At 30.0% G+C, this 27,989-nt stretch overlaps 1 protein-coding gene across 8 annotated transcripts; it reads right to left on the bottom strand.

Moving 5' to 3' along the window:
* Positions 1-40: 40 nt before the first annotated feature.
* Oatp26f (Organic anion transporting polypeptide 26F) lies at positions 41-27,620 on the bottom strand. 8 transcript variants are annotated; one of them, XM_070303821.1, is made up of 14 exons: positions 27,371-27,620; positions 26,896-26,991; positions 24,340-24,392; positions 14,421-14,640; positions 12,199-12,367; positions 10,027-10,165; positions 8,040-8,217; positions 7,266-7,368; positions 4,468-4,589; positions 4,079-4,342; positions 2,866-3,067; positions 2,595-2,745; positions 1,065-1,447; positions 41-963 (listed from the first exon to the last, which is right to left on the bottom strand). In XM_070303821.1, the coding sequence occupies exons 2-14, from the start codon at positions 26,936-26,938 to the stop codon at positions 786-788; spliced, it is 2,205 nt and encodes a 734-aa protein (XP_070159922.1). In that variant the 5' UTR covers positions 26,939-26,991; positions 27,371-27,620; the 3' UTR covers positions 41-785. The 8 variants fall into 8 exon arrangements, with proteins under 8 accessions (XP_070159922.1, XP_070159924.1, XP_070159926.1 ...); XM_070303823.1 differs by lacking the exon at positions 26,896-26,991 and adding an exon at positions 25,702-25,812; XM_070303825.1 differs by lacking the exon at positions 27,371-27,620 and adding an exon at positions 25,683-25,812 and having other exon boundaries at positions 26,712-27,132.
* Between the last annotated feature and the right edge of the window lie 369 nt (positions 27,621-27,989).

Below are 27,989 nucleotides of genomic sequence, written 5' to 3'. Positions count from 1 at the left end.
TATACCTCAGTAGTTTTTTATTCATGACATGTATAAATACTCTAGGCCCTAGGCATATTGGTATTTCTTTCATTTAACAAATATAATTACAGTAAAAAATTTGATATCAAATCGACGATATATAAGATAACCACTAAAGCATTGATATATTGATAGAAATGTCTTCGAAATTTATGTGAATTATGTTTTTCTTTTTGGATACATAGTAATATCAATATTTATCATTATAGGAAATATACATAGGTTTAATTAATTTTTAATAGGCAATCTGTAAACGTTAGGATTATAAAAATTTACATTATAAGTTAAGGCTCGGAAGTTTTTCTTTGTTTTAAAACTGCATAAATTGGTGCTTTTTTATCAACATGGCGGTTTGTTTATTATAGAGAAAGAGAAAAATGCAAAAGTTTTGGATTTTGTAAGATCTTTATCATGATAATCGGAATTTGTTTTAATATCATTTGATTGACTTCTAACCCTTAAATATAGAGTTATAAAAATTTGTTATATTTTTAACGCGCAAGAAAGAGTTTCCAGCATACTCTTCCACTCTTTCGTGAGTACTCTATTAACATATAAACATTTATCCCATCTTAATATTTGCTTATGCATTTGTGATGACACTTGTTGTACATTGGAATCATTTTCTGTCTCAGAGTTTATCTTATTATAAAAAGATATGCTGAAACATTTGTTTATCCGTGTAATAAATTATAATTATTTCTACCACATTTCTATAAAGTAGTAGTGAAAGAGAATTTTCTAAAAAACAAAGTAACCCAAATTTATGCTATTATGGTTGGTACTTCTTGAGATGTATCGCTCAGTGTTAAAGTAGCAGTAGTTTGCTGTCGCGAATTCTGATCGATGTCTCTACTTCCTGGTGGGATATACGTCCACCATGCTAGGAAAAAGAAAAGAAGCGAAGCTGCTTTTCCAATAAATGCTAGGGCAAGCATGTATCTGAAAAATATATATGTGTGAGCGCACAAATCACGAATTTGAACCTTACGACTGGAATATGAATCTTATATACAAGTCACCACCGTATATAATTTGCTTACCTGCTCATATAAAAATTGTCATATACGAGACATGCTCCTCTACCATCGCACGTTTCATTCCATAAGATGCAAGTATCATCTATAAGAGCGCCAAATACCATCGGTGCCGGTATTGTTCCCAAAATCCGAACTTTGATCCATTGTATGCCTAAAGCGAACGATCTCTGATCGTCCCGCACGACTCGCAATGTAGACGAGAGTGCTGGCATCGTACATAAAAAGGTCATAAACATATTACAAAATGCCAAAACGATAAACAACCATAAGTACGAGCACGTGTTTCCACAAGTAGTGTTGATAGCTTGATAATGAATAATATCGCCAGTATCTTCGGTTGTTAAATTCATCGCCGGTGAATGTATGCAACTACAATCCATATATATCTATAGAAAAATAAGCATCATAAAATTTATCTTTACGAAAAGTAAAATACTATACAAGATGTCCCAGAATTAGACCAACAAACTTCTGGTGATCAAAAGACACTAAAACAAATCAATTTTGTCAATAAACCCGCAAATGAGCCGTTTTGGCAATAAATAATTAAGGACTAACAAGGCAATCTCGCGAACCCGAAAATTCTGATTTTGATAAAACTTTACACGTGTGTAAGGGAGGGGGAGAGTAAATAGATGAATTTAGAAATTTTCACTTGCGGCCCAAAAACGATTCTAAAGGGTAAAATCACCCCTTATATATAGAACGAGTTTTTGATTCTCCCGATATATCTTGAAAATTATTCGAAATATAAAAAAAAAGTTTTAGGATGAAAACCTCTATTTAACCACATTAATAAAATTTTGAAAAAATAATTTTTTTCAAAGATTCTTGCTCTTGTAAGTCTTTAATCCTTTAGTGCCAAAACGATTTATTTGCAGACACGGATTTATTGACAAAATTGGCTTGTTTTGATGTCTTTCATAACCACCTAAAATTTGTCGATCTAATTCTAGGATACTCTGTATATTTGCAAAATATACAAAATATCCTACCAAAGGGATCACCTCTTTTTATCTTTTAAATTAAAAGAGATAGACCGTAACAAATAAATATCAAATTATTTGATTCAAACTGAACTCTATTGCGAGCATAATGATTGCTTCCAAAAGCTATCTATGTTAACGAAAGGAGAGGTATGCATAATTTTTTTTATAATAATGTGGATATTTTGATATAATAAGTTTTGATATAAAAAGTTATAGCGCTGTTTGAAATGAATATAATAATATACAATATAATGTACAATATAATATTTTACATATTATACATCGTTGTATTTGTTTCAAACGCGCTACAATTTTTTTTAGATCGGAATGTCCACATTATTGTAAAAAAATTATGCATACTCCGTTCGTTAATACAAATAGCTTTTGGAAGCAACCACTATGCTCATAATATAGTTCAGTTTAAATCATTTAATTTGATATATGTATATTTATTATGGTCTATCTCTTTTAGTTTAAAAAAGGTGGCCACTTTTAGTGAGATATCCTGCATATAATATATACAGAAAGATAAAATTTGACTAACTTTAACATCCTTTATCGATATTTCACGATAACATCCAGCATAGCAAGGTGAATAATATGTGATTCCATCAACGCCACATATAGGATCAAATTGTAATCTGGAACATCCGCAGCCATTGTTGCAGATATTCTCCAAAGATAATGAAATTTTTCTGTAATAAGATATCACAATTTGAGTAATAAGAAACGTAATTGAATGGGTCATATTCTGATAACAATTTATAATGATCTTCAATTCAATATTATTAGATGTATTTATCAATTGTACAAACCTTGTGATATTTTGATAAGGAACGGTTAATCCAGCGAAGTCTATGTTTGGACAGTTTAGAGCGAAGCATAATGTAAAAGCGATGCAGGCAGCAGTGGCCAACAGACAAAATTTTAAAATGCCAGAACAGGGCAAATTGAAACGCTTTATCAAATAACCACCGAGAAAAGTACCGCCACCTCCTGCTGGTACGGTTACTAATCCTAAGAAAACGAGAAAAAGAAATATCGTTTCATTATATGAGCCAAAGCAGTAATTAACATTTTATTTCTTGATAATTATAAAAAATTGATTTACTTATTTTATACGTTATTTTCTTTGATATTATGTCACGTTTTTTTTAAACTTTATAAAAATAATTCCATACAAAGTCATTGTACGCGTATATGTGAGATATGAGGTTCATGCTGACCATAGTGTGAATTATTGATTTAATAGTACAAAAAAAATTTGAATGTAACAAGGCGTTATGTAGATATAAATAGATAATAATAAAAGACTAGCAGAGGGTCAAATGCAGTTATCAATGCACGTATTAATAAAATTTATACAAAAAATACCATACGGTTAAAATATTTTGGTCACAATCGGTCTGGATCCTCTTTAAAAATGTACAAGTTCAACAGAAAGTTAACATAGTAGAGAAGCATTCTTCACAAGAAAGTCAAGAAATAAAGTAAGCAAAGTTCAAATTATCCGCCACAACGTTTTTCCAAAAATATGCAGTAAAAAGTGATTGCTAATTGCACTTTTAATTAAATGCGATGGATAAGACATTGTGGATGTAAAGGTATAGTTATTCACCCGTGAGAATGTAGATCTGGAGTACATTAGAAAACACAAAATAACCAATGAGTGAAACAGCGATACGATGACAAGTTGCAAAAACCTAGACAAAAATTATATTATCCGGTACATTGCGGTTGCCGAGAGATAATAAAGCGCAAGTTTAAAATGCAATATTAAGTAAAAGAGATTGAGTAAAATAATATAAATAAAGTGATAAATTTAAACTTCTGTAAAACTGATGATAATTTAAACTAATCTCTTTCCTCCTCTTGTACTTGTTATATATTACTGAAGAAGTTATAGACCGAAATGTTTAAACTATCTAATATTTTTTGTATAAACTTTGTTAATAATGCATTGACAATCTGGCTTTGCCAGACTTTTTACTGCTTTTTTATTATTTAATTTAATTGTGTATTATTTACCCATCAACAATGCAGCCGAACTGGCATTGACGCTGAATTGATTTTCAATTAATTTTGGTAGAAAGGCAGCAAATCCAGCAATCAGCAATCCTTCACTGGCACCTGCTAAATTCAGCATAAAAAATGCTGGATTTCCGAGCAATTCGGTCAGAGCACGTGGCAGCTCTCGTATTTTGGAAAACACTTTCCCCGTTTCCGCAGTGGAAGGTCGGGTCGATTTCTCGTGTGCCTCTGATACCCTATCCTTAGCTAAATCCTCTGATCCTATTCAAATCATTCTTTTTTTTTTATAAAATTCAATTATATCGACTATTAAGTTTTATTGATATTTCTAAACATTAATTTCATCATTATTTTATATTTATGAAAGAACGTAAGAGTAATCATACCTGGTAAAGCTGCTGGAAATGCCAAAACGGGTACCGCAATGATGAAGCAAATAATAGCTGCAGCCAAAAAGCCAATCCACCATGCACCAATCCAAACATTACTATCAGGAGTTAGTCCAATTCTAAAATTTAACAATTTCAGGCTGCAATAATTTAAGCAAAGTATTGGAAAAATCTTGTGTTTTTGGAAATAAATTTAAAATCTGTTCTTTTTATGTACACACATATATGTGAATCCTATAATATGGGTTTTCTATTTTGAGTCTTCTTAGAAAAGTAATACGTATAAATATAGGACGAAACTAGGTTACCGAATAGTTTCTTCGATTTTTATTTTGATAAATGGGTTGATCCAAACAAAAATATTTGACCAACTTTTCTAACTAAAAAAAGAAATTACGTTGATGATTTTTTTATTATTCACGCGTATTATAATATAATTTTTTATCTGGCAATGACTTAATTTTAATTTTGCGCGTTTAAAAATTTTCGACTGTTTTATGTCATTTTTTCTATTAATTGCCAGTACGAGATAAACTGGATACACTCCTTTTTGCGTGGCACTTTGGTAGCATAATCATGTAACTGAATAAAATTCTGTCAATTTTACCAAACCTTGACAACAGGTCCAAACAAATTTGTAATGCATAATTATCAAAAATAGTGAAAGAAAAATATTTTTCTTCTATAGAAGAAAGAGATTATCTTCTTTTGCTGAAGAAAGGCGCGGTTTTTTATAATATAAAAGATTTTAAGATAAAATTAAAAATCTTACAAATCATATTATTTAAATAAATATTAATATCAATAACAAATAATTGTGAGTGTTTTTGAATATTTTATGAATGTTATTAATAAATTCTTACAAATGTATCTTTCAATCAACAATTTATCAAACAAATAAAGTATGTATTGAAATATATTTATATAGTATATGCTGTTTTCCTAAAAAATGTTGAGAAAAAAAGAAAATAACACACACACACACACACACAAAATCGAAGAATTTACAGATGTATCCATACATCTGGGAAAAAATCAATATCCGGAAAAGCTGGAACAATTTGTACAATGCTCGATTTCTTTGCTAGAGGAGCGGCACGTGAATATATTGTAGCTACAATGAAACTTGTCGTAGAAGGAATCTCGAAAGTGAGAAAACGGAAAAACTGGGAAAAATATACGTAGAAGAGTCGTTCACCTCCCAGCCTCAGCTTGAGGCTATAACTGCATTTGCCGCTGCTTCTCCGGCAAAACTTTTCATTTACCTGCGAAATTAAACGCGGCACATGTATAACGATTTTCACGAGCAACAGTAGGAGGGCAATGCTCTGCACGAATAATTTCGCCTTACTTTTGCGTTCTTTTTCTCGAGAATCGCGTTTCTTGTAAAAGAAAAAGGATACTCGGCAATCGTAAAAATGCCATTCAATATGTATATGGCATGTAAAGCTGCATCACTATTTACTTTCATTATAGTCTTATCTATTTCACATAAATGGCATAAAATTTTATATAATATTATAATATTATAATTTTATAATAAGTTTTAAAACAATAATTTAGTCTGGAAAATATATAACTGATACTTTTTTTTTAACAACAATCTATTCGAAGAAATGACGCACTCTTTTAAAGTCATTGAAAAATCGAGATTTTGAAACTTAATTTGCTAGCGAACTCGCAGATGTACATTATAAAAAAAAAAAATTGTCGCTTTGTTAACGATTAATTTAATTCTCGCACGGTACAGTGACTTACTAGTTGATGAAGGATAGTATGGGTAGTAGGGGAGAGTCCACGGGGAGACGCGTAGACAAATGGAACTTGATTGTATCCTAAGTACCGGGGGATGAACCGACAGTTTTGAAGAGTAACATCGGCGTCATCATCAAATATTGGTTCACCGCTTGACATTTTCTCTATAGGATATATTATACATATATGAGTAAAATTACACGCGTTATTAATATCTGCCCATTATACGCTCTAATGATCTTGAAGAATACTTTTAACAACATCAATGCGTTACACAAAGCACGTGTCTCTGTATTTTTCATATTTCTTGAATAAATTTTTTCACTTAAATATCATATACATAACAATATAAAATCAAAGTCAGAGCGCTATATTATTGTTCGATATTTATCTTGGAAATCGACTGATCAAATCGAGACAATTTGATTACAATTTGATTGCAAAATTTTATTTTTTTTCGCTCACGTTATTTAAAATCGCTGTTTTATCACTCTGGAAGTATTTCCCCATCGATATCAAATCCTTTACGAATGACCATTATATGTACAGCTCTAGAATTCTAGTTGCAAAATATGCGTGAATATGCACATTTGCATACCATCAGATCAGTGAATTATTCTATTCCAAACTGTATGTCGACACACGTGTAATCATTTCCGTACATATGGTCATATATGTATACATGTATGTGCCGTCAGACAAATTGGCGCAAACAGCCAATAAATCCTCGCGGGAATTTAATAAAGTTGCCGTTGACGCACGACTAAACGCCTGTTCTCGCGTGTTATCAAGAAAAAAGTATAAAATACGTTTATAGCGTGACAATGAGAAAAGACAAATTCCGATAACACATTGTCATATGTTTTTTCGTTCGTTCAAACAATCCTTTATAAATATTATAAAATATTTACATATCTTTTTCTTCACATATTATAATTTTCTTTAATCTTAAGTATAAATATAAATCTAAATTTATTTTTAAAGAAAATAACAATATCATGTAAATCTGTTTATGTCTGTCTAGATATTTAAATACTTACGTCGTGGAATCCACCGTAAGAAAATCCGTGTAAATTTTCAATAGTTCACCACCGATAACGTAACCTAATGCAGGTCCTATTATGGCCATAGTATAATAAATACCTAACAAGATATTTCATTTACATGTTGAAATTGATCAATTAAAGAAATTGATACGATATATATGTATATGCAGAGTGTTCCAGTATTAGATCGATAATCTTCAGATAGTTATAAAGAACACCAAAACAAATCAATTTTGTCAATAAACCCGTACAAATGAGCCATTTTAGCACTAGAGAATCAAAGATTAAACAAGCAAAAATCTTTGAAAAAAAATTATTTTTTCAAAATTTTATTAATGTGGTTAAATAGAGTTTCTACCATGAAACTTTTGTATAAAACATTTTTTGATATCTCGAATAATTTTCGAGATATATCGAGAAAAGCAAAAACCCGCTCTAGATATACGAGGGGTGATTTCACTCCTTAGAATCGTTTTTTGGGTCGCAACTGGAAATTTCTAAATTCATTTGTTCACCCTCCCCCTCCCCCCACCCCCGTATCCTTTCTACGTGTATATAAAGTTTCATCAAAATCAGAGTTTTCAGGTTCGTGAGGTTCCCTTGTTAGTCTTTGATTCTCTAGTGCCAAAACGACTCATTAAATACGGATACGGATTTATTGGCAAAATTATTTTGTTGTCTTTTATAACCATCCGAAGATTTGTCAGTCTACTTTTGGGACATCCTGTATATGTAACATTATAATATATGCGCTAAATCACATCTTACCTAAATACACCGAGGACATTTTTTTTGAAACATTTTCGTCTAAATATGTCACCCCGAGTGTATAAAAAGGTGCAGCACCGGCACCATGTAACAGCTGAGCTACCAGAAATATGGTTAAGTACACGCCACTGTAAGGCTCTAGCTCCGCTTGAACGGTAGGTTGATTCGTGCAGGATATCTGAGTGGCCGAAATAATGATAAATCTGGCGTCGTCGGTTCACTAGGCAAACTACATGAATAGAAGTGGAAATCGAGAAAAGGACGAAATTACAAACAAGTTTCGATTAGTCACGCACGCTTTAATTATACATTGTGTTTATTATCATATGATGAAAATTTGATTTAAAATTTAATGAGAATTTAATATGCATATATTCCGTATATATATATATATATATATATATATATATATATATATATATATATATATATACAGGGTTGGGAAGTAACGCGTTACTTGTAACGCCGTTACCGTTACAGTTACTTTTTTTCGGTAACTGTAATGGTAATGGCAATTACAAATTTTATTTGTAACGGAAAAAGTAACTTCGTTACATTTTTCGGTAACGAGTAACGAATTTAACAGTTACTTTTATCGTTACTTTTTTCAAATTTTTTGATTTATTTAAGATATTATTCTTGCTATTGTGCGTGATAAAATTTTTATCTTAACCGTAAAGCCGTAAACAAATCGACCAATTAGCATTCTTAAAATGTTGTAAAAATGCTTGAATGTGATTGATCAACTTATGGCTCTTGCAGACCAGTGCGATGACGCGACGCGCGATATCCAATGAGAGCTTTATCTTTTCGGAAAAGCAGAGCTCTCATTTACTACCAGTTCTAAGTACCTTGCAACGAAAATTAGAAAATCTCAATAAATCTGACCTTATAGATTGCCATTCATTAGTTGAAGCTATTCAGCAAGGTTTAAATAAAAGGTAACTTATTAATTTGATTAATACATATGTTATTTAATTTTAAATAAGGATTTAATTGAAAAATATTATTTTATTTTAAACTATTGATTCAAAAGTATTAATTTCAATAAAACAAACAATGTCGCTTAATTTACTATATTTGATTTTAGATTTCTTACAATATTTGAAACAAAAGAATTAATAATAGCAGTATGTTTACATCCAAAATTTAAGTTAAACTGGTTAACCGGAGAAAAAAGAAAACGTGCTGAAAATTACTTGGAGGATTTATTGGGAATCCGATCAACTGAAAATTCTTCAAAAGCTGGAAAATCTGACGATCACGATGATTTTTTCATTTTTGAGCAAAAAACGGTGCAAAATGAATTTGAACAAGAAGAATTGCAACGGTTTTTAAAATTAAATAATTGTAATATAGAAATGTTAAACGACTATCCAAAACTTAAAAAACTTTTTATTATACAGCTTTTTTATAATACAGCTCTACCAAGCAGTGCATCTGTAGAAAAAATGTTTAGCATCGGTGACTCTGTATTAACACCACAAAGAGGGCATTTAAATGATGATACTATGGAGCAACAAATTTTATTAAAAATTAATAAAGAATTTCGATAAAATTTAATCATTTATATAGTAATAAACCTTGAATGAAATCTTGCTTACAATTTTTTAAAAGTTTTTCTTATGCAAAATAAATTATTAGTTTGTATTGTAAAAAAGTAACGGAAATTGTAACGACTCGTTACTTTTTAGTAACTGTAACGGTAACGAGTTACTTTTTAAAATTAGTAACGAGTAACGGTAACGAGTTACTTTTTAGAAAAAATAACGGTAACGGTAACGAGTTACTTTTATAAAGTAATTTTCCCAACCCTGTATATATATATATATATATATATATATATATATAAATGTTTATTATTAAAGAGTATTAATCTCTTCTCGATTGTGTGAACTTATCACGCTATGAAAATGAAACTGGATATATGAATAAACGATTTGGATACGTGATGTATATAATAATTTGTAATACTCAAGTCGCTTACCAAATGGCTCGACGTATTAGTGACACTTCGGCATACATTTTCTGTTTGTTGACCTCCTCTGTATGGTCCAGCAAGATAATGTGGAGATGCAAACAGCAAGCTTCCGATACCTAGAACTAGAATTCCTACGCCGATATACCTACGACATTTCAAAATATACATCTGTTACAAACTGAATAAATTTATAACTTGTCTTATAACACGAGATAAGTACTATCTTTAAAGTTGAATCGTATAAAAGTGAAAAATCGCGTTAATTTAGATATATGTTATTCTATATATATATTCGTAAATTTTCAAATCTGCTTTCATCTTTATCTTCATTACTTTTCTCGCAATGCGTGATTAAAAGAATTAGATTAGATTTTTTTTTCATAAACAAATATACATTTGTAATTGTATATATAATCTGTAATATTATATTTGTTTTAAGCATTAATTTAAAATGAGAGTCAGAAGAAATTTAATATAAGAGTCAATTGGCTGATATAACTTATATTATTTTTTACAATAGCGTTCCACAAAAAAGCCTTGCATTAAAAAATTCAACTTTAAAAAGCATGCAATGAGCGTTTTTTAATAAAATTAAAAAAAACTAAATCTAAAAGAGAGAGAAAGAGAGAGAGAGAGAGAGATAAAAATTGATAAAATTATTATAAATAAATGAAACAATAATGTAGTTTTATTATAAACTTTCAATAAATTTATATAATTTAATAATTTACTGAACTATTTTTTTATACTTTCAGATGGGTATATTGATTTTGCAGATTTAATTTCCCAAACCTCAATTTTCCCTTGCAACCTTTTTTAAGAAAAACAATCTGCGCTTGAAAGTTTAAAACAATATAATCAAAAATGTGACATTACCTATAGAGTTTTCTTTTTGTAGTAAATATTTTTATTATTTTTTAGTACATTATTTTTTTATGTTGAGCAAAGTAATTTTATAAAAAGTTGATCTTCGTCGACCGCATCTACTATTCAAGTTTAAAATCTTCATACAACTATCGATTGTCGATTATACGAGCGAAAGTTCGGAGACGTCGTTGTGACAAAAAACGAAATGGAGATTAACGCCGACAATATCGGACAGACTGATAGTAAGATTAATATTTATGAGAATTATCGTACAGAAGCGAGTTGTCGGTATTAATATTAACCCATACAGCACCGAAAGATTGCAGAAACGTTGCATAGACCATTGAAACATTGTAATATTGCATGGAAATTGCGAAATGTTTCTGCAATGTTACTGCAAGTCTGCGGCAACGTTGAAATGTGTCCGCCCTTAGAAATATTACAATGTAATATTACAGTAATGTTACGGTGCAATGTATTTGTAATATTGAAATGCGTTGCTACAAATATGCAGAACGCTTTAAATTTGATAGATAAACTTTGAAAATATATAAAGACATTCAAGAGAAATAAGAAAAAAAGATTGTGAATTTACGCAATTACGAGTTTTTTCTTTCTTGGATGTCTTTATATATTCTCGAAGTTTATTTATTAAAATCTGAAATATCGTGCATATTAAAAAATTATTATCAAATTTTTGGTTTTATATAGAAATGGAAACTATTTAACAATTTCCTGTTATCTAGTTAACATCGCTATTTTATAAATAATTTACAAGTTTAAGAAAATAGTAGTGATTAAATAATTTCATTCATAAAATTTTACTTATATAAATATTAGACTCTATTTTACATTCTAAGTAGACAATTAACGAATAATTTTAACTTTTTTGGATATTTATGTATCCGATTACTGAACAATCAGTTCAATATCTGAATTCTCTGTGTTGGGATTGTATCGGATAAATTAAACCGATAAAAATAGTTATATCTTTAATCTTATTAGCCGCTCTTTGCAAGCTTTCTGTAATCATCGTGACTGAAACTTAAATGCGGGATAGATAACACAACGCGCGCCGCATAGCGGTAAACTAATGAACTAGCGATTACCGAAAACTGTTTTTTGTAATGTTTTTGAAATGTTGCTGTAACATTCTCATAAAATATTACAATTATATGTTCCAATAATGTCTCAACAATATTACATTGCAACTTGCAAGATTGTAATATTACTGCAATGTAATTGCAATGTTCTGTGCTGTATGGGAATGCATAAGACAATGGCGCCATGGCGACGTACATGCGTGCGTACCTCGGTTTCGATGCTTTTGCACGGCCACCGAGATAGCTTACTGGTACGAGAAGAAGGAAGCTAGCAATGTCATATCCACCCGCTATTAAACCTGATTCCGATGATTTTAATCCAAATCGTCTTTCTATTGTCGTTATGACAACATTTACAAATCCATTTACGACCATTCCTGGAATAACGAAAGTATAATGAAGAAATTAATGGTTCACTTGCGATGTATGCAGGATCAACTTTGCAATATTTACTGCTGAAAGATTATTATAGAGTAAAGAATATATATATCTAGGGTGTCCGACAAGTAAGTGACCAAACGAAAGATGGAGGTAGATTGGGTCAAACTGAGTCAAAAAGTCCTGAACCATTTTTTTTTTATAACGCTTAATAAAGGAATTATTATTGAGTAAAGTCTGATCAGACGTGCGCCCGGCTAAAGGTTGGCGCTGAGTGGCCAGACTTTACTCAATAATAATTCCTTTATTAAGCGTTATAAAAAAAATGATTCAGGACTTTTCGACTCAGTTTGATCCAATTTACCTCCACCTTTCGTTCGGTCACTTACTTGTCGGATACCCTGTATATATATTTTTGTGATTGCTGAAAAATTATAATTATATAATGCATATCGACATACAGAAAATTATAATTTCCGAAGCGCAAAGATCTATTCTATTATATAATTATTACATTTTCCTATAGTTTTAACCGTGTTCTTTCAAAGTCGAATGAGTTTTAATCATTAACAGTACTAATTAATTTTTTCACGTTTATATGATCGCCCGGTGATTGATATATTATCAGGTTTTTGCAAAATGTTATACCGAAAATCGCGATATCTCTCAATATTGGTTTGAGCGTAAAAATATTAAGAGTTTCTTTTGTATCTCATGGGATGCTATCCAGAGCTCTAAATAAAAAGCCAGAAATGTGAAAAAAATCTACTTCTCCCAATACTTAGATATATCTTTGTACGACATACAAGAAATTATGATTTCCAAAACGCGGAAGTCTATTCTATTATAATTATTATATTTTCCTAGTTTTAAACGTGTTGTTTCGAATTCGAAGTTTGTATCATTAACAGCGTTAATTAATTGTTTCACACACGCCCGCGCGCACCCACACGCATACTCACACGCACACATGCTCGTGCTTACGCACATATATGTATATATAGGTTGAGTCTTTTTAATCTTAACAGGCAAATATTTCAAAAAATATAGAAGATACGAAAAAATATTTCGTACAAAAGTTTTATGGCTTTGAGGAGAATATAAAATAGTGTCATTGATTTGACCTTGGATAGTCATTTGAAAATCACATGAAAGTCACCTTCAATTTCTTATGGAAACACCCTTTTTTCATTGCATATTCTTGTAGCTTATCTCGAGAGCTTTTCAAAACATTATAATAAAGTATTTTTTCATTAAGTATTTTTCGAGTTATTTTATATGATTTCGAGTTATTTTATTGATATAAAAAATTGTCTTTAAGAAAAAGTATGTAATTATTTACAATGTATTTTTTCAACAATTATTTATTTTTTTTACACTAAATAAATTTGTCTCATTATTCTGTACATAAAAGTATTGCGGTAAGATTATCGAAAACTAAATATTTTACGAGATATTTTATTTTTTATAGCAAAATATGTCAGATTAAGATATAAAATTACTCAAACAACACTTAATAAAAAAAATACTTTATTATACCTTTTTGAAAAAATCGAGAAAATAATTACAAGAATATGTGATGGAAAATGAGTGTTTCCATAAGAAATTGAAGGTGACTTTCGTGTGATCTTTAAACAATCTAGCCAAGGTCAAATCAATGACGTCATCTTATGTCCTTCTCGAAGCCATAAAACTATTGTACGAAATATTTTTTCGCATCTTCTATATTTTTCAAAATTTGCCTGTTAAGATTAAAAAGACATCCTATATATATATATATGTAAATTATTTACATATTATTCCTACTTACCAGTTTTTTTCCAAATCGATTAAATTAAAATTATATACACATACTGAAATTTGTACTGTCAAATGCATCGCTCAGCCATGACAAGCCTTCATTGATATAAAGTAATGCATAGTGTTGAGATAACCAATCAATATCGCGGAAAAGAGGAAATAATACTTGTAAGTATCGATTTAACATGTTTTTTTTTTAAGAGTGGACTAAGCAATTTATGACGAAAAGTCAAAAACTAATATAATAGTTACCCTGCATAGCTCCGGCCCAGCATAACCAGAAAAGCGCCCATTTCGCTGTACGAAATTTCTGCAAATAAATTGGTCTGAACCAGTACCAACCGCACTTCAGATTGTCCGCGGTCCTATCCATCTCCTTCAAAATTTCTGGCTTTATTTCCGGTTTCCTCGGACTATCTCCAAACTGTTCCGGAAAACTAGAAAGGGTCTCATGCATGTTCGGAACTCCCGACTGTAAATTACATCAATAAGACATTATTTTTATCACATAAATAATTTCGCATACTGTTTTATTGGCAACATCTTCTTCGAGAGTTTAAATTGATAGAGTAGAATATATATATACAGGGTGTCCCATTTTAAAGAACCCACTCAAATATCTCAAAAACACTGCGTTAAATCGAAAAATGTTTCAAACAAAAGTTGTGCGGCTTCAAGCGGGCCATAAGATGGTGACAATGATTTGACCTTAGAAAATTATTTGAAGGTCATGTGAAGGTCAACTTTAAAATATTAAATGAAAACTCACTTAGTATTCTTATAGCTGACATCAAGAGCTTTCCAAAACACTATAATAAAATATTTTTTTATTCAGTACTTTTTGAGTTATTTTATATTTTAATCTGACATATTTTGATATAAAAAATTAAATATCTCGTAAAATATTTAGTTTTTGATAATCTTACCGTAATACTTCTATGTACAGACTAATGAGACAAATCAATTAGTATAAAAAAAAAATTGTTTTTAAGAAAATTTGTTACAATGTATTTTTTTAAACAATCATTTGTTTTTTTGGCACTAATTAATTTGTTTTATTATTCTGTTCATAGAAGTATTACGGTAAAATTATCGAAAACTGAATATTTTACGAAATATTTTATTTTTTATATCAAAATATGTCAGATTAAAATATAAAATAACTCAAAAAGTACTTAATGAAAAAATACTTTATTATAGTGTTTTGAAAAGCTCTCGATGTCAGCTACAAGAATATTAAATAAAAAATGGGGATTTCCATTTAAGATTTTAAAGTTGACCTTCACATGACCTTCAAATGATTTTCCAAGGTCAAATCATTGTCACCATCTTATGGCCCCCTTAAAGCCACATAACTTTTGTTTAAAACATTTTTCGATTTAACGCAGTGTTTTTGAGATATTCGAGTGGGTCCTTTAAAATGGGACACCCTATATATATATATATACATATTTTCTCTTTTTCTACTTATGTTAGAGACAATCATATGATTTCGCGAGCATTGAGAATTCAGTGTTAGTTCAGTAAAGTAGCAAAATGATAACACTGAATTCTCAATGCTCACGAAATCATATGATTGTCTCTAACATAAGTAGAAAAAGAGAAAATATGCTACAATCTCTATGATCTATATGATCTCGAGGCGTCTGCACGCGTTTTAGTCAACAGATTAATGATTATAAATTAATATAAATATTAACTTCAAATTTGTATTTTTCTTTCATTTTTTTCAGTCAATTACAACAAACCCATAGAAAAAATATAAGAATTAAATAAGATATACATATAATTAGTACTCACGCTGAATGTAAATTTATCCCTCATAATTATTGACAATTTCCGACAGAAATCTATATGTTTCACTTAACTTTCACTAATCACTTTTTAAATGTTTAGCGATAGAATTTTAGTCGATTTTATATGTGCAAAAATTTAATAAATATTTATTAATGTATATAATAAAAATATTTCATTAATATATGTAATTTATGTTATCAAACATAGATTATATTTGGCACTTAATTAATAAAGATTGACATTTTAATGTGATTTTTTTTTTTTTGTGAAAAAGATCGACGCGTCTTTTGATACAAGCTTTATCAATTATTAAAGAAAAATGCAAAAATCAAATGCAGTATTTTTATTACGCCATCTTGAACTTTAAAATTGGAGGAGATTCGTTTTGAATTGTTTTCATATGCACGATTATTGTCCGTAAAGCGCTCTTATTCACTATCTTGCACTTTTTTGTTTTTTTCTCTCTCTATCCCTCTTGACGATATTTATTATCCGCGTAGCCTTAATTTTTTCGATCAATAGGGACTCACTAAGAAAATATAAATAGTCCATCAAATTATATCACAAGAATCATGCTCCATTTCATTGGCCTTGTTAATTTCGATACAGTGCAAAAATTGAAAAATTCTCTCATCGCATTATCGCTACGATCCTAGTACGTATACTCATATGGTATCTTATTGTTGCAATATGCAATTCTTGGCTTATATTACTTTTCGATTCATTAAAATCACGATTACAACTCAAGTTACATCCGTATTGTGTAGACATTTATTATAAAAATAATTTGATTAAGATTCAAAAATGTTAATAACTCATATACGACAGATCAATTTTACGTGCACATTACATTGACAACATTCGTCTTTACATTAGTTTATTTTTAGTTGTATCGAATCGCAGTTGACGCGAACATTATACAGTTGGAAAATTTGTGTTAAATTTAATATATATCGCATGTCCCAAATAGTCCACACAAATTTTTGTGCTAATTTAACATAATGTAGATATGTTAAATGATGACACTAATACTATGTTAATATTTCAACACAAAATAAATGCAAACTTCATAATAATTTGAAATAAATTTTCTGTAAATTAACATATTTTTAATGATAAATTAATTTGGAAAAATGTTATTTACGGTCTGCAGTCAATCTCACTCCTACTGTAGAATAAAATCAACATTTTTTTTTTGTAAATTTTAACAGATAAATTCTGTCACTAATAATACAGAGCATGTTGTGTACAATTCAAAATATATGCACATTGTATTATTTTTACACTTTTTTCAATTGCTTTAATAATTTAACATTTGAGTTCAATTAACTCATTCCGATACAACAGCAATATGTTAAATTAACGCATGGATGTGTAATATTTAACATAATAATTTTAACCGGCATATTTTTTTAATAAGAAAACACAAATTTTCCCACTGCGTACGGACCGTGGCAACCGGGAGCGTATGTCGCACGCGACTGAAGTCCGCACCCGCGTTTCAAGCTCGCATTCGCGCTCCTACAGTTTTCCCCGTGAGCTTAAACGCGGTGTATACACCACTACCACTGATATCACCACCGACGCTCTTACACCAAAGATGTATAGACATACTCTTTCTCCTTCCGTTCCTTTCGCTTCCCCCCTCTCTCTCTCTTTCTCTCTCTCACACACACACGCGCGCGCGCACACACACACACACACACACACACACGCACGCACGCACGCACGCACGCACGCACGCACGCACGCACGCACGCACACGCCCACTTTTTGCTCCCCTCTCTTTCTCTCTTTTATCATTACCTCCTATCTAAACTCTAGACTCTTCTTCCTACTCTTCTTCGACTTGCTATAAACCATCCCTACTAGCTGTTGCTTCACTATTAAGACAAACGAGCCACCCGATTGCAACCGTCATTTAAATGCGATCAAGTTTATTAGCTTTTGCAAGAATTTATGCATCTCATGTAATGACAAAAGTTTCTTCTACAAGCTGTCTAATAAACGTTTGATGTATACATTCGCAGGATCGACTTTACGATGTTTCAGCTGTTAATTGTTGAACAATTGTTATCAGCTTTCCCGACCGCTCTTTAAAGAAAAGTAACGCTTTTTTTATAGCATGGTGTTATCATAAACATTAATTATCGCAAGGAATAGATAAAATATAGAATCAGCGCGATGTACTTTACTATTTGAGTTCGCTTCATCGATTTAAATTGTTAATTTGATGAGTATTGTAATATTATTAAATAAGGAATTAGCTAGAACTGTTCCTTTTTGTCAAAATCTTATCTAGCTTTATTTAAATTTTTCTAAATTCAGAGTAAGAGAGAAAGAGGGAGAGAGAAAAACAAAGATAGGATGGAGAGGGAAGAGAGATAAATAGTTAATTAGATAATTAATAAGATCTATAACACTGATAATTATATTGGAGTTTGTTTGAAGTATTTCTGCATTCATATACAATATAGATTAAAATAATGAACATATCCCAGTTTTTACAAATCAGATACCAATCATATTTTCTTTATCATGAAATTCTATCTACTGCAGTGTCATTTGATGACTGCTAAAATATTGTGAGAGCGACCGATGTGAAAAAAAGATGAGAAATAAGAGATAAGCTCAAATATTACACAGTTAGAAACAGATGACGAAATAGAATTATACATAAATGCAATATTATATACATAGAAGAGAGAAACAGTATAACTCATCAAGCGATGAATCTGTGAGAAAGACAGAAGAAGGATACAAACGACATTAACCAGGGAAATTTCATTATTTTTGCGGAAATGTTAAAATTTCTAAAATACGTGAAAGACGGAAGTTGGAAGACAAGTGAATAGGTCAGGTCAGGTCAGATATATCAAACACATCGTGGACATGCCTGAATTTATGATAGTAATAACGCCGGCAAAAGGTAGAGGCAAAAAGATCAGAAATAAATCACTGATAATATCATTTTTTTAAAAAGGCCGGCACAAAATACAGATCGTCGAGGGATGCATTGTGTATCTTTTTGTGCATGTACTCGCATATAAAATTGATAAATTTTTACATTTTGTTATATTATGCGATTAGTAAAGCAGAAAAAAATCATAGTCGAGGAAAACATAATCGAGGAAACAATACGTACACCCCATACAGCACCGCAAGATTGCAACAATATTTTTCTGCAAGATTGCAACATTGCAGAAACATTGCAGAAACATTGCGAAATGTTGCTGCAACGTTGTTATGATATTACAGCAATAGTAAAATGTCCGCCTACAGAAATATTGCAATATAATATTGCAGCAATATAGCAATATAATATATATGCAATAATGCTTTATGTATATTTATCGACATAATGTTCTTAATATGTAAAAAAAAATAATAAGAAATTATAGGAATATAAGAGTCAGCATCTAGTGTGTATATAGATTTTCTGTATTATAATAATAACGAAATTATAAAATGTAAATTTTTGGTTACACATTCGACTTCCTTCATTGACAGAGAGTATCTAAGAGAAATAAGAAAAAACTCAATTTGCAATTGTGTAAATTTGCAATCTTTTTGTATCCGAAATATTCAGATATCCGGATGCGAAAAGATTGTCGTGGATTTACGCATACAATGAGTTTTTTCACATCTCTCTCGTCTTTATATAATCTCAAAATTTATTTATTAAAATCTGAAATATCTTACATATTAGAAAATTATTATCAAATTTTTGATTTTATATAAGAATGGAAACTATTAAAAGAATTCTTAGTCCGATGTCTGAGTCCCTTATGTTGGGATTATATCATACAACTTAAACTAATAAAAATAATTATTATATCTTTAATCTTATTAGCCGCTCTTTGTAAACTTTATATAATCACCGTGACTAAAAATTAAATAAGGAATAGATAGCGCAACATGCGCCGCATAGCGATAAACAAATGAACTAGCGATTATTAAATACTTTTTTTGGAATATTTTCGTAATGTTGCTGTAACATTGCTGAAGTTATATTGTAAAATAATGTCTTTGCAATATTTCTGCAACATTAAACTGCAATATGCAATATTGCAATGTTGCAGCAATGTTGTTGCAAGCTTTAGTGTTATATGGGTACAACACATATACATATATAACACTTGGCAAAAATGTACACTAATATAATTTTTGATTAAAAATTATGCAAACATAAAAATAAAAAAATCTTCGCCTATATGGAAGCGGTTATTTACCGTATCAAATTAAATATCATATTCATTTTTGCCTTGCGGACAATTTTCGCGATTTTTCACTCGGGGAGAGCGACGTGTCACCGAAAATAAAAAAAAAGTCGTATTATGACTCATAATATACATACATATGTATATGACGAGTTGCGCGTTACACAATGTAAATAGCCAAAAAGTAAATGAGGATCGCGCATATTGTACGAGAAAGGGGAGCAAGGGAGAAATAAATACTTTTTTAGGGATCATAGAGAGCGGCACACGTTTCACGAGCCACGCGACCGCTTCGACATTTTCGTGGATTTAATAAAGATTCATGGCTTCCGCTCGCAGAGAACGACTGCCGTGTACGGGTATGGGTTCACTCGACGAAAAGACGAGCGAACGGACGTCGTCTCTTACGCGATTGTTTTATCCCATAGGCGTCAAGTTTTTTTTTTTTTTTTTTTTCAAGATCTATGTATTATGCCAAACGCTTTGTTTTCATTGTTTATTATTTAAGTAACTTTACGGAATTTCAATAATTCTTAACGCAGTCAAGGACTAAATTTTCGATTTTTATACTAGAAAGATTTTCCAATGACAAACATGCAATTTTTGTTAAACAAAAAAAATGTTGAAATAAATTTGCGTGCACCTTTTTACTCGTGCAGAACGTATATCTCGCCGCGCCAATGACAGTAGACAAACAACGCGCGCGGGGCTCGTGTCGATGCTCGAGGGCGTGGGCGAGCTTAGGCGAATTATATGGAGAGAGACTGAGAGGAAGCTTTTAATAATTTTTTTTTGTATTTATTTTAAAAAAGTGCAAAGCATTTTTTAATGCAACGAAAGTATAAATTGAAAGAATAAGAAGAGATTATGTTCGGATTGTAACTAACCTCAAATATTCTGATATTACATATATACATATACGAAATCTTCTTATTGCGTATAAAAGTTATTCGTCCTGTTGCTTTTGCGCGTGCGAAAGCTTTCGTTGTGCTCTTTAATAGCACGTTGTGCTCTTTAATCCCTCTATACCAATGCGAGTCACGGCACATGGCCTACCTATTGACCGAAAAATCCAGGAATGATTTATCTATACATCTCTCTCCTTCATATCGTTCATGTAATAACTGACGTTAGTCACGATTTATAGTCGATTCCTTTATCGATTAAATAAAAACTCTTTATAATATGTAAAAAATGTTTTCTACTCGTACAATAGAATTATCCGCCAATCGGAAAAGGCAACAAACATAGCGATGCTCGCATGTAATAAAATACACTTTTGTAGTATCCCTTTTCAGTCTTTTCTCGTTCAAACGTGAAAAAGAGAGTCTCGAAAGAGCTTTGTACGCATCTCTCCATCACGTACGATATTCGTATATTCTTTTTATGCCTCGACACGTTTTCCCAAGTTTTGTGAGAATTTCTCAGCAAGTAAGAGCCAATAGAGAAACTGTTTACAACATAAAAATGACGCTGTTCGCCATTTGAATTCTTCCTGTTTTCGTATCTTTAAATTAGAAATGCAAATACGATGCACAAACAAACTATATATGCACGCGAAAATATTTTAGATGTTAAACTGCGAATTTATGTACTAGTCGATTAAATAGGCAAATACATAATATGTAAAATTTTTGCAATAATAATTTATTATAATAATGCAATAATAAATCTGTAATAATAAATAATGTAATTATACATATAATGCAGATATATGTAGTTTGCTTTTTTGAAGATCATGAGAGATAGAAAGTTAGTGAAAAAATCATCCATCCAACGGGAAAATAACTTTCGTCGGGTAGCGTTTACTCATGACTCTGATATGTTTCTAACAGCTACATTCAGGAATAACTCGATTTGCAGATGTATGCAGAGTGAACATGCCAAACAGCTTCTTAATGCAAATTAAATGGCATTCAGCCGACAAACAAACATTTTGTGAAGCAGATGCCAATTATTTAATCCTTCGTTCTCGCTCATTCTTATCTATTTTTTAAATAGTGACGCGCAATATTGTTACAAACACGAAGATATATGTCTCGCATGATTTCGAATAATTAAGAAACAATGTGACAAGATGGTTTTAATCCCGCTTTTTTTTTTTTTTTTTTTTTTTTTTTTTTTTTTTTAATTTTTTATCTTATATACTGCGTACCGTGTAACGAAAACCTAACGATACTTTTGTAACGTAGCACACATTTAGAATAATTATATATGTATATAACATAATTATATTTTTGTAAATGCTAGTATGTATTTATGCAAATATCATTAGAAGCAAAAAATATGAAAAACGAAGAAAACTTATATGAAATAAAAACAAGAATAGTTTCTTCATATTTTCTACATAAATCGATTAATTCAATGGAATTACACCATAGCAGCTCTCTCTCTCTCTCTCTCTCTCTCTCTCTCTCTCTCTCTCTCGCTCTCTCGCTCTCTCGCTCTCTCGTTCTCGCTCTCTCTTTTCACAATTCTTCGAGCTTTCGAGTACGGCCCATTAATTGAAACAATGCCGGAGTACGCTGCGATTTCCGCTCCGCGGCCTCCTTTTTCTATCATTATTTTTCTCTTCGACATCTTCGTCATAGCGTGCAACGCTACTTCTCATAATTGCAGCGCAATCACGCTTGGTCCGCTTTTCCAGGTTTTTTAAGCCAGCACAAAACTGTCTCGCTCGTACGAGCGACGTTACCAAAAATAAGCATTACAATAGGAACAAAAAGCGAGACCGAGTTTTCGCTTCAGCTTGTCCTATTCAAGAGCTTCGGACTTTTGAATTAAAAGAGAGACGAGAAAGAATTGCAATCCGCTATATTTCGATTGTCATTTCCAATTTTATCATATCAATATACATTTTATTATAAAAAATTCTATAAATAAATATATATTTTGTATAAATTTTTGTCCTGTATTTATTTTTAAAGTTAACCATTCAATCGAACGGGTCCGGAGGCGTTAATCGCAAAAACCAGAACCAGCGAAATTAGCTACCCCAAAGCCAATCAACCCATGGAAAACGGCTGCGGAAATAATATCATATTAACAGAGATAGTTTTGTTCTTGTAAAAATATATATATGCTCAACCACGATTTATTTAAAAAAATAAATAAAAACAATTGATTTATAAAAAAATAAAAACTATTAATTTATTGCAAATCGCAACTGTCAAATTAAAGCAAATGCTAGAGTTAGTGTCAAAATTATCAAAATCGCTGTTAATTTTTTAAATTTGTTAAGCGCTTCTGTAAAAGCATAAAAATAAGAAAAATACGATAGTGATAATTTATGTCGTATCTCCGATATTTATTCGAGGAGACACGCTACAATATCTCGAATCTGCCAGCAGCTTCGCCTTATATATATTCATGCAAATTTTCAAAGTGCGCGGATGCAAATTTTTGCATACGCAAGCATCGCTGAGACAGGTAAAATGCGTTGGGTTATGCGATAGTTGTTTATTCTTTCGAGAATATCACGCGAGAGGATACGATAGTAAACTCTTGGCTTATCCTCCATCAGATTAAAATGAAGTTTAAGTTTGCGAAATAAGGGATAGAGTTTTTCAAGATCGAAAATAATGGTATATTTTCCTATTTAATATTGATCTTCGAAGGAAATAACTCAGTTCAATATTTTAGTTGTCACTAATAATTTATTAAAAAGTTATTAATGAAGAATTATGCAAATCATACAAGATAAAATTGCAGAGAAAATTCAATATTAACCACAGTTTGTATAAGAATTATTATTCATATTATACACACACTTAACAAACATATAGATTTTTATATACGTATATAATTGTGTATATTCAAAAATCTCAAAATTGAAAGCAAAAACTGGATATAGGTAGAAAAAAAACTGCAATATTGAATTCAATATTCTAATTCGAATTTCTAATTATAAATTTTTCTTGATTTTTTATGTAATCTTTATTTGTTAATAATTTTTTAATAAACAATAAGCAAATACTTAAAATTGTGAACTTTACAACATATCTTAAAGCTTTGTTTTTTTATCATAATCTGTCTTTTTTAAAGTTTAAAACATAAAAGGGCATCATTATTGTATATCATATCCATATTTCTATCTTATATTTCTTCTTGGTATATATTCATCGTATAATTATTATTTAATATCTTTAACTTACCATTGATTCGATGTCATCATAGCTTAAATTATTTATTCCAGTCATGTTGTAATCTATATAACACATATAATAATTTTTAATGTGGATTAATATATTATTAATATATGTATATGTATATATATATATGTATATACAATATATCAATTTTTTTAGTAAAAATTTTGAAATAACAGAGGTTTATTATTCTATATATTTTGACTTAAATTATTACTATATTTATTGTGAAGTAAATGCGTGAACGAGGGAGATGTTTTGTTCCTCTTCTTATATCCTCCCTCTATAAACTTTTTAATTCAGTCTAATCTAATTTCAGATAAGATTAAGACCTTAGATAAAAAATAATATTTATCTTGCATTATTCAGTGATTTCTGTGAAAAATTGTGAAAAATTGATTTGTTAATAATAAATATTTATTGATTTTTTTTTCATTTAAATAAATCTCCAATGTATGTGTGTTTGTGTGTGTATGCTCGCTTACATATATGCAAGTATGTCTAACAATAAGTATAGATTAATGTAATTTGTATACAATATCGAATCTTTTATCGTCAGTCTATCTTTAAACCTCATTTTGCATGAAAAATTACCTGAAGTTTGAAATTTGAAATTAAATTATAGAGGTTGGGTTAGAACGAGATGGCAATGCAGAGAGAGAGACGAAGTTCTTACCCTGCTCACGCACATTCATTTCACAATAAATATACAAATATCTAAAACTCATAAAATTTAGATTTTATACTCGATGAAACGCAAGTTGTCGCATTCAAGAGTCATTTGCATGTTTTACTTTATTTGTTTATAACTTTTTAAGAAACAATAAGCTACAATTAAAGCCTTTTAAAGATTATTCAGGATTATTATAATATCAGATCAGATTATTATAATATATATCAAGATAAAAATAATTCAGAATAAATCCATATATTATCTCCTATATTTGCAAGAAAAAAAAAAATATATATATATATATATATATATATATATATATATATATAAAATTTAAAATAAGTCTTTTGTGTATTTAATTTAAACGTTGAAAAAATATCAATCATGCATTTATGAACATCATTGTTAGATCTTATTGTTAGTAAGACGGTCGTTGATAGGTATGAATAAAGCGTAATAGCGTCCAGAACAGTCAAAGTAATAAGATAATAGACATCACGGTTAAATTATTATGCACCCTGTGCGAAATATGTGTTTAGACTTATCTTTATATGAATCAAATTTAAGTTCATATAGTATAGGTCACTTGTTGAAAATGCTCTGTTATATGTATATATTTTATGAAAAATTTAAGAATATTATATATATATACATATATATGTAAGCGTAAACTTACATAATCAAATTGATCATACATATTTCCATAAACGGCAGTTATAAAAAACTTCCTCATATCAGTCGAATCGACCTTGCAATAGTCATAATAACACATTTCTTATTTCAAATGTATATGTATAATGCTTCGTCTTGATTGATACGAATTAAATGAAACAAGAAAAACACAAATTATGCAATCGTACGATGCGATTATAATCTTTGTAATCATTTTGTTCATTTCGATTTTTATAACTCCACTTGATACTTTGAGATGTCAATTTATATAAAAGTTACAAAATCTTTATAAAGAGAACTTATCATCTTCACGCTATATTCACGCTCAAATTCCGATAAATATTTTTTTATTAAGACGGAATATTTTTAGCATTATCATATTCAACCAAATTCGGAGTAAGTAACGTGCATCGTTTCTACACAGTTGAAAAATGTGTGTTAAATTTAACAAATATCACCTGTCCCAAATAGTTCACCCAATTTTTGTATTAATTTAATATAATATAGATATATTAAATAGTGACACTAAAATATTATATTAATATTTTAACACAAAATGAATGCAAATTTAAAATAATTAAAAATAAATTTAGTGTAAAATCAGTATATTTTTAATGAGAAAATTAACTTAGAAAAATATTATTTACGGTCCTTAGCCGCTTTCATTCTCCTATTGTAAATTTAAATCAAAATTTTTTCTGTACATTTTAACAATCCTGTTTACTAATAATACGGAACATATCTATTGTATAAAATAAAAAATAACATGCATGTTGTGTTATTCTTACATTTTTTTCAATTGTTTTAATAATTTAACATTTGAGTTTAATTAACACCAGAGCAATATATTAAATTAACACATGAATGTGTTAAATATTTAACACAAAAATTTTAACCGGTATATTTTTTTAGCAAGAAAACAGAGTTTCCAACTGTGTATAATGCTTTTCGTGATGCTTTAGACTTTAGCCGAATGAATAAAAACGCTGGAACAAAATACTACAACGTATCGTTCGTTTTTTCTGAAACTTACTCTCATCTCTTTCCATCTGTTATAACAATCTTATCAATAAGATAAGATCTTTATCATTATTCAACTTTTTTTCTTTTCCTCTTTTTATCTTTTTCTTTCAAATCTTTAAAATAATATACGCGCGGCATGAAAGATATTGACGCAAAAAAGCATCGGAAGAATTTCCGTAAGTTGCGCACTGTACCGTACGGTTCCAACTCGGTGATGCTAATTATATGACTCTCCATGGATACTGATGCTTCCGTTAATTAATTTGCATCTGTCTGTCTCTTTCGCATCGCTGTACATATAATTAATTAACGTAACCGTAGGCTTGAAGGATAAAGAAAAGGATGATGAGAAGTGATTATAGCTATATTCTATGAAATAGAATACGGCAACATGGTCTTCCTTCTCTTTCTTCTGATGTCTGATATAATAAATACATTTGCAAGAACTTACTAGAATTATTATAATTATATAATCAATATCTAACATCGCTGTAAATTTGTTAAAAATGTTATATCAATAATTAGTAATTTTTTCATGCTATCATAACTTTCTGCATGTATTTTTAATATAAAATGTTAAATTAATATATAGTATTAACTATTAAGATATATTTGTGATATTGATCGTTGTGTCATTTGCTATTATACATATAATTTCATACTACTTACGTATTAAAAAATATCCAGAGGTGAATCTTGATTCTGATGCGTTAAAAATAAAGTTTTATGATCCATATCGCGATACATTACAACACATGATTGTATTAAAGATTCTGTTATAACAGATGATATCCATATTGCAACATATCTTTATTTTTAATAACTTAAAAACTTACAGTCACGCATTGCACTTTATTTTACAAACAGATTGTGCAAGCGAGATCACGAGTTCGAAACGGCTGTCTTAGACTCTCGCTGACTAACTGAACATTACGTAGTCCTAAGTCGGTGACTTGCGAGTCAAAGAGTGGGGTTTATAGCTATAGCAAAGTGTATAGCTACACATACTTTCTACATCTCCAATATGCATATCTCTCATACGTGACCAAAATGAATACAATTAACATTATGAATATAATTAACATTATATTTATATTTGCAAAACAAGACATATACATATATATATATATATATATATATATATATATATATACACAGGGTGTCCCATTTTAAAAGTTCCATCCTCATAACTTTTCAGGATCAACGTTTGAAGGGAAACGACTTGGATAAAAGTTGTAGGGAACAAAGGGGGCTATCTAATAGTGACCTTGGATTTGACATTAAAGGT

This window comes from Polyergus mexicanus, unplaced genomic scaffold, assembly GCF_030449975.1.
Source record: "Polyergus mexicanus isolate NDT 795.1 unplaced genomic scaffold, iyPolMexi1.0 SCAF_11, whole genome shotgun sequence".
NCBI classification, from domain to species: Eukaryota; Metazoa; Arthropoda; class Insecta; order Hymenoptera; family Formicidae; genus Polyergus; species Polyergus mexicanus.
The sequence above is the reverse complement of the archived record's forward strand: the minus strand, read 5'-3'. Positions and strand labels throughout refer to the sequence as shown.

What these genes read in the sequence shown, in the direction of transcription:
- Oatp26f (XM_070303821.1), bottom strand. Translation starts at nt 26,938, where the DNA reads ATGGAGAGTCATATAATTAGCATCACCGAGTTGGAACCGTACG. An exon ending in CTAATACGTCGAGCCATTTG is followed by an intron (nt 8,218 to 10,026) that starts GTAAGCGACTTG and finishes TCGGCCACTCAG; the next exon opens with ATATCCTGCACGAATCAACC. An exon ending in AATGTCCTCGGTGTATTTAG is followed by an intron (nt 7,369 to 8,039) that starts GTAAGATGTGAT and finishes ATATCTTGTTAG; the next exon opens with GTATTTATTATACTATGGCC.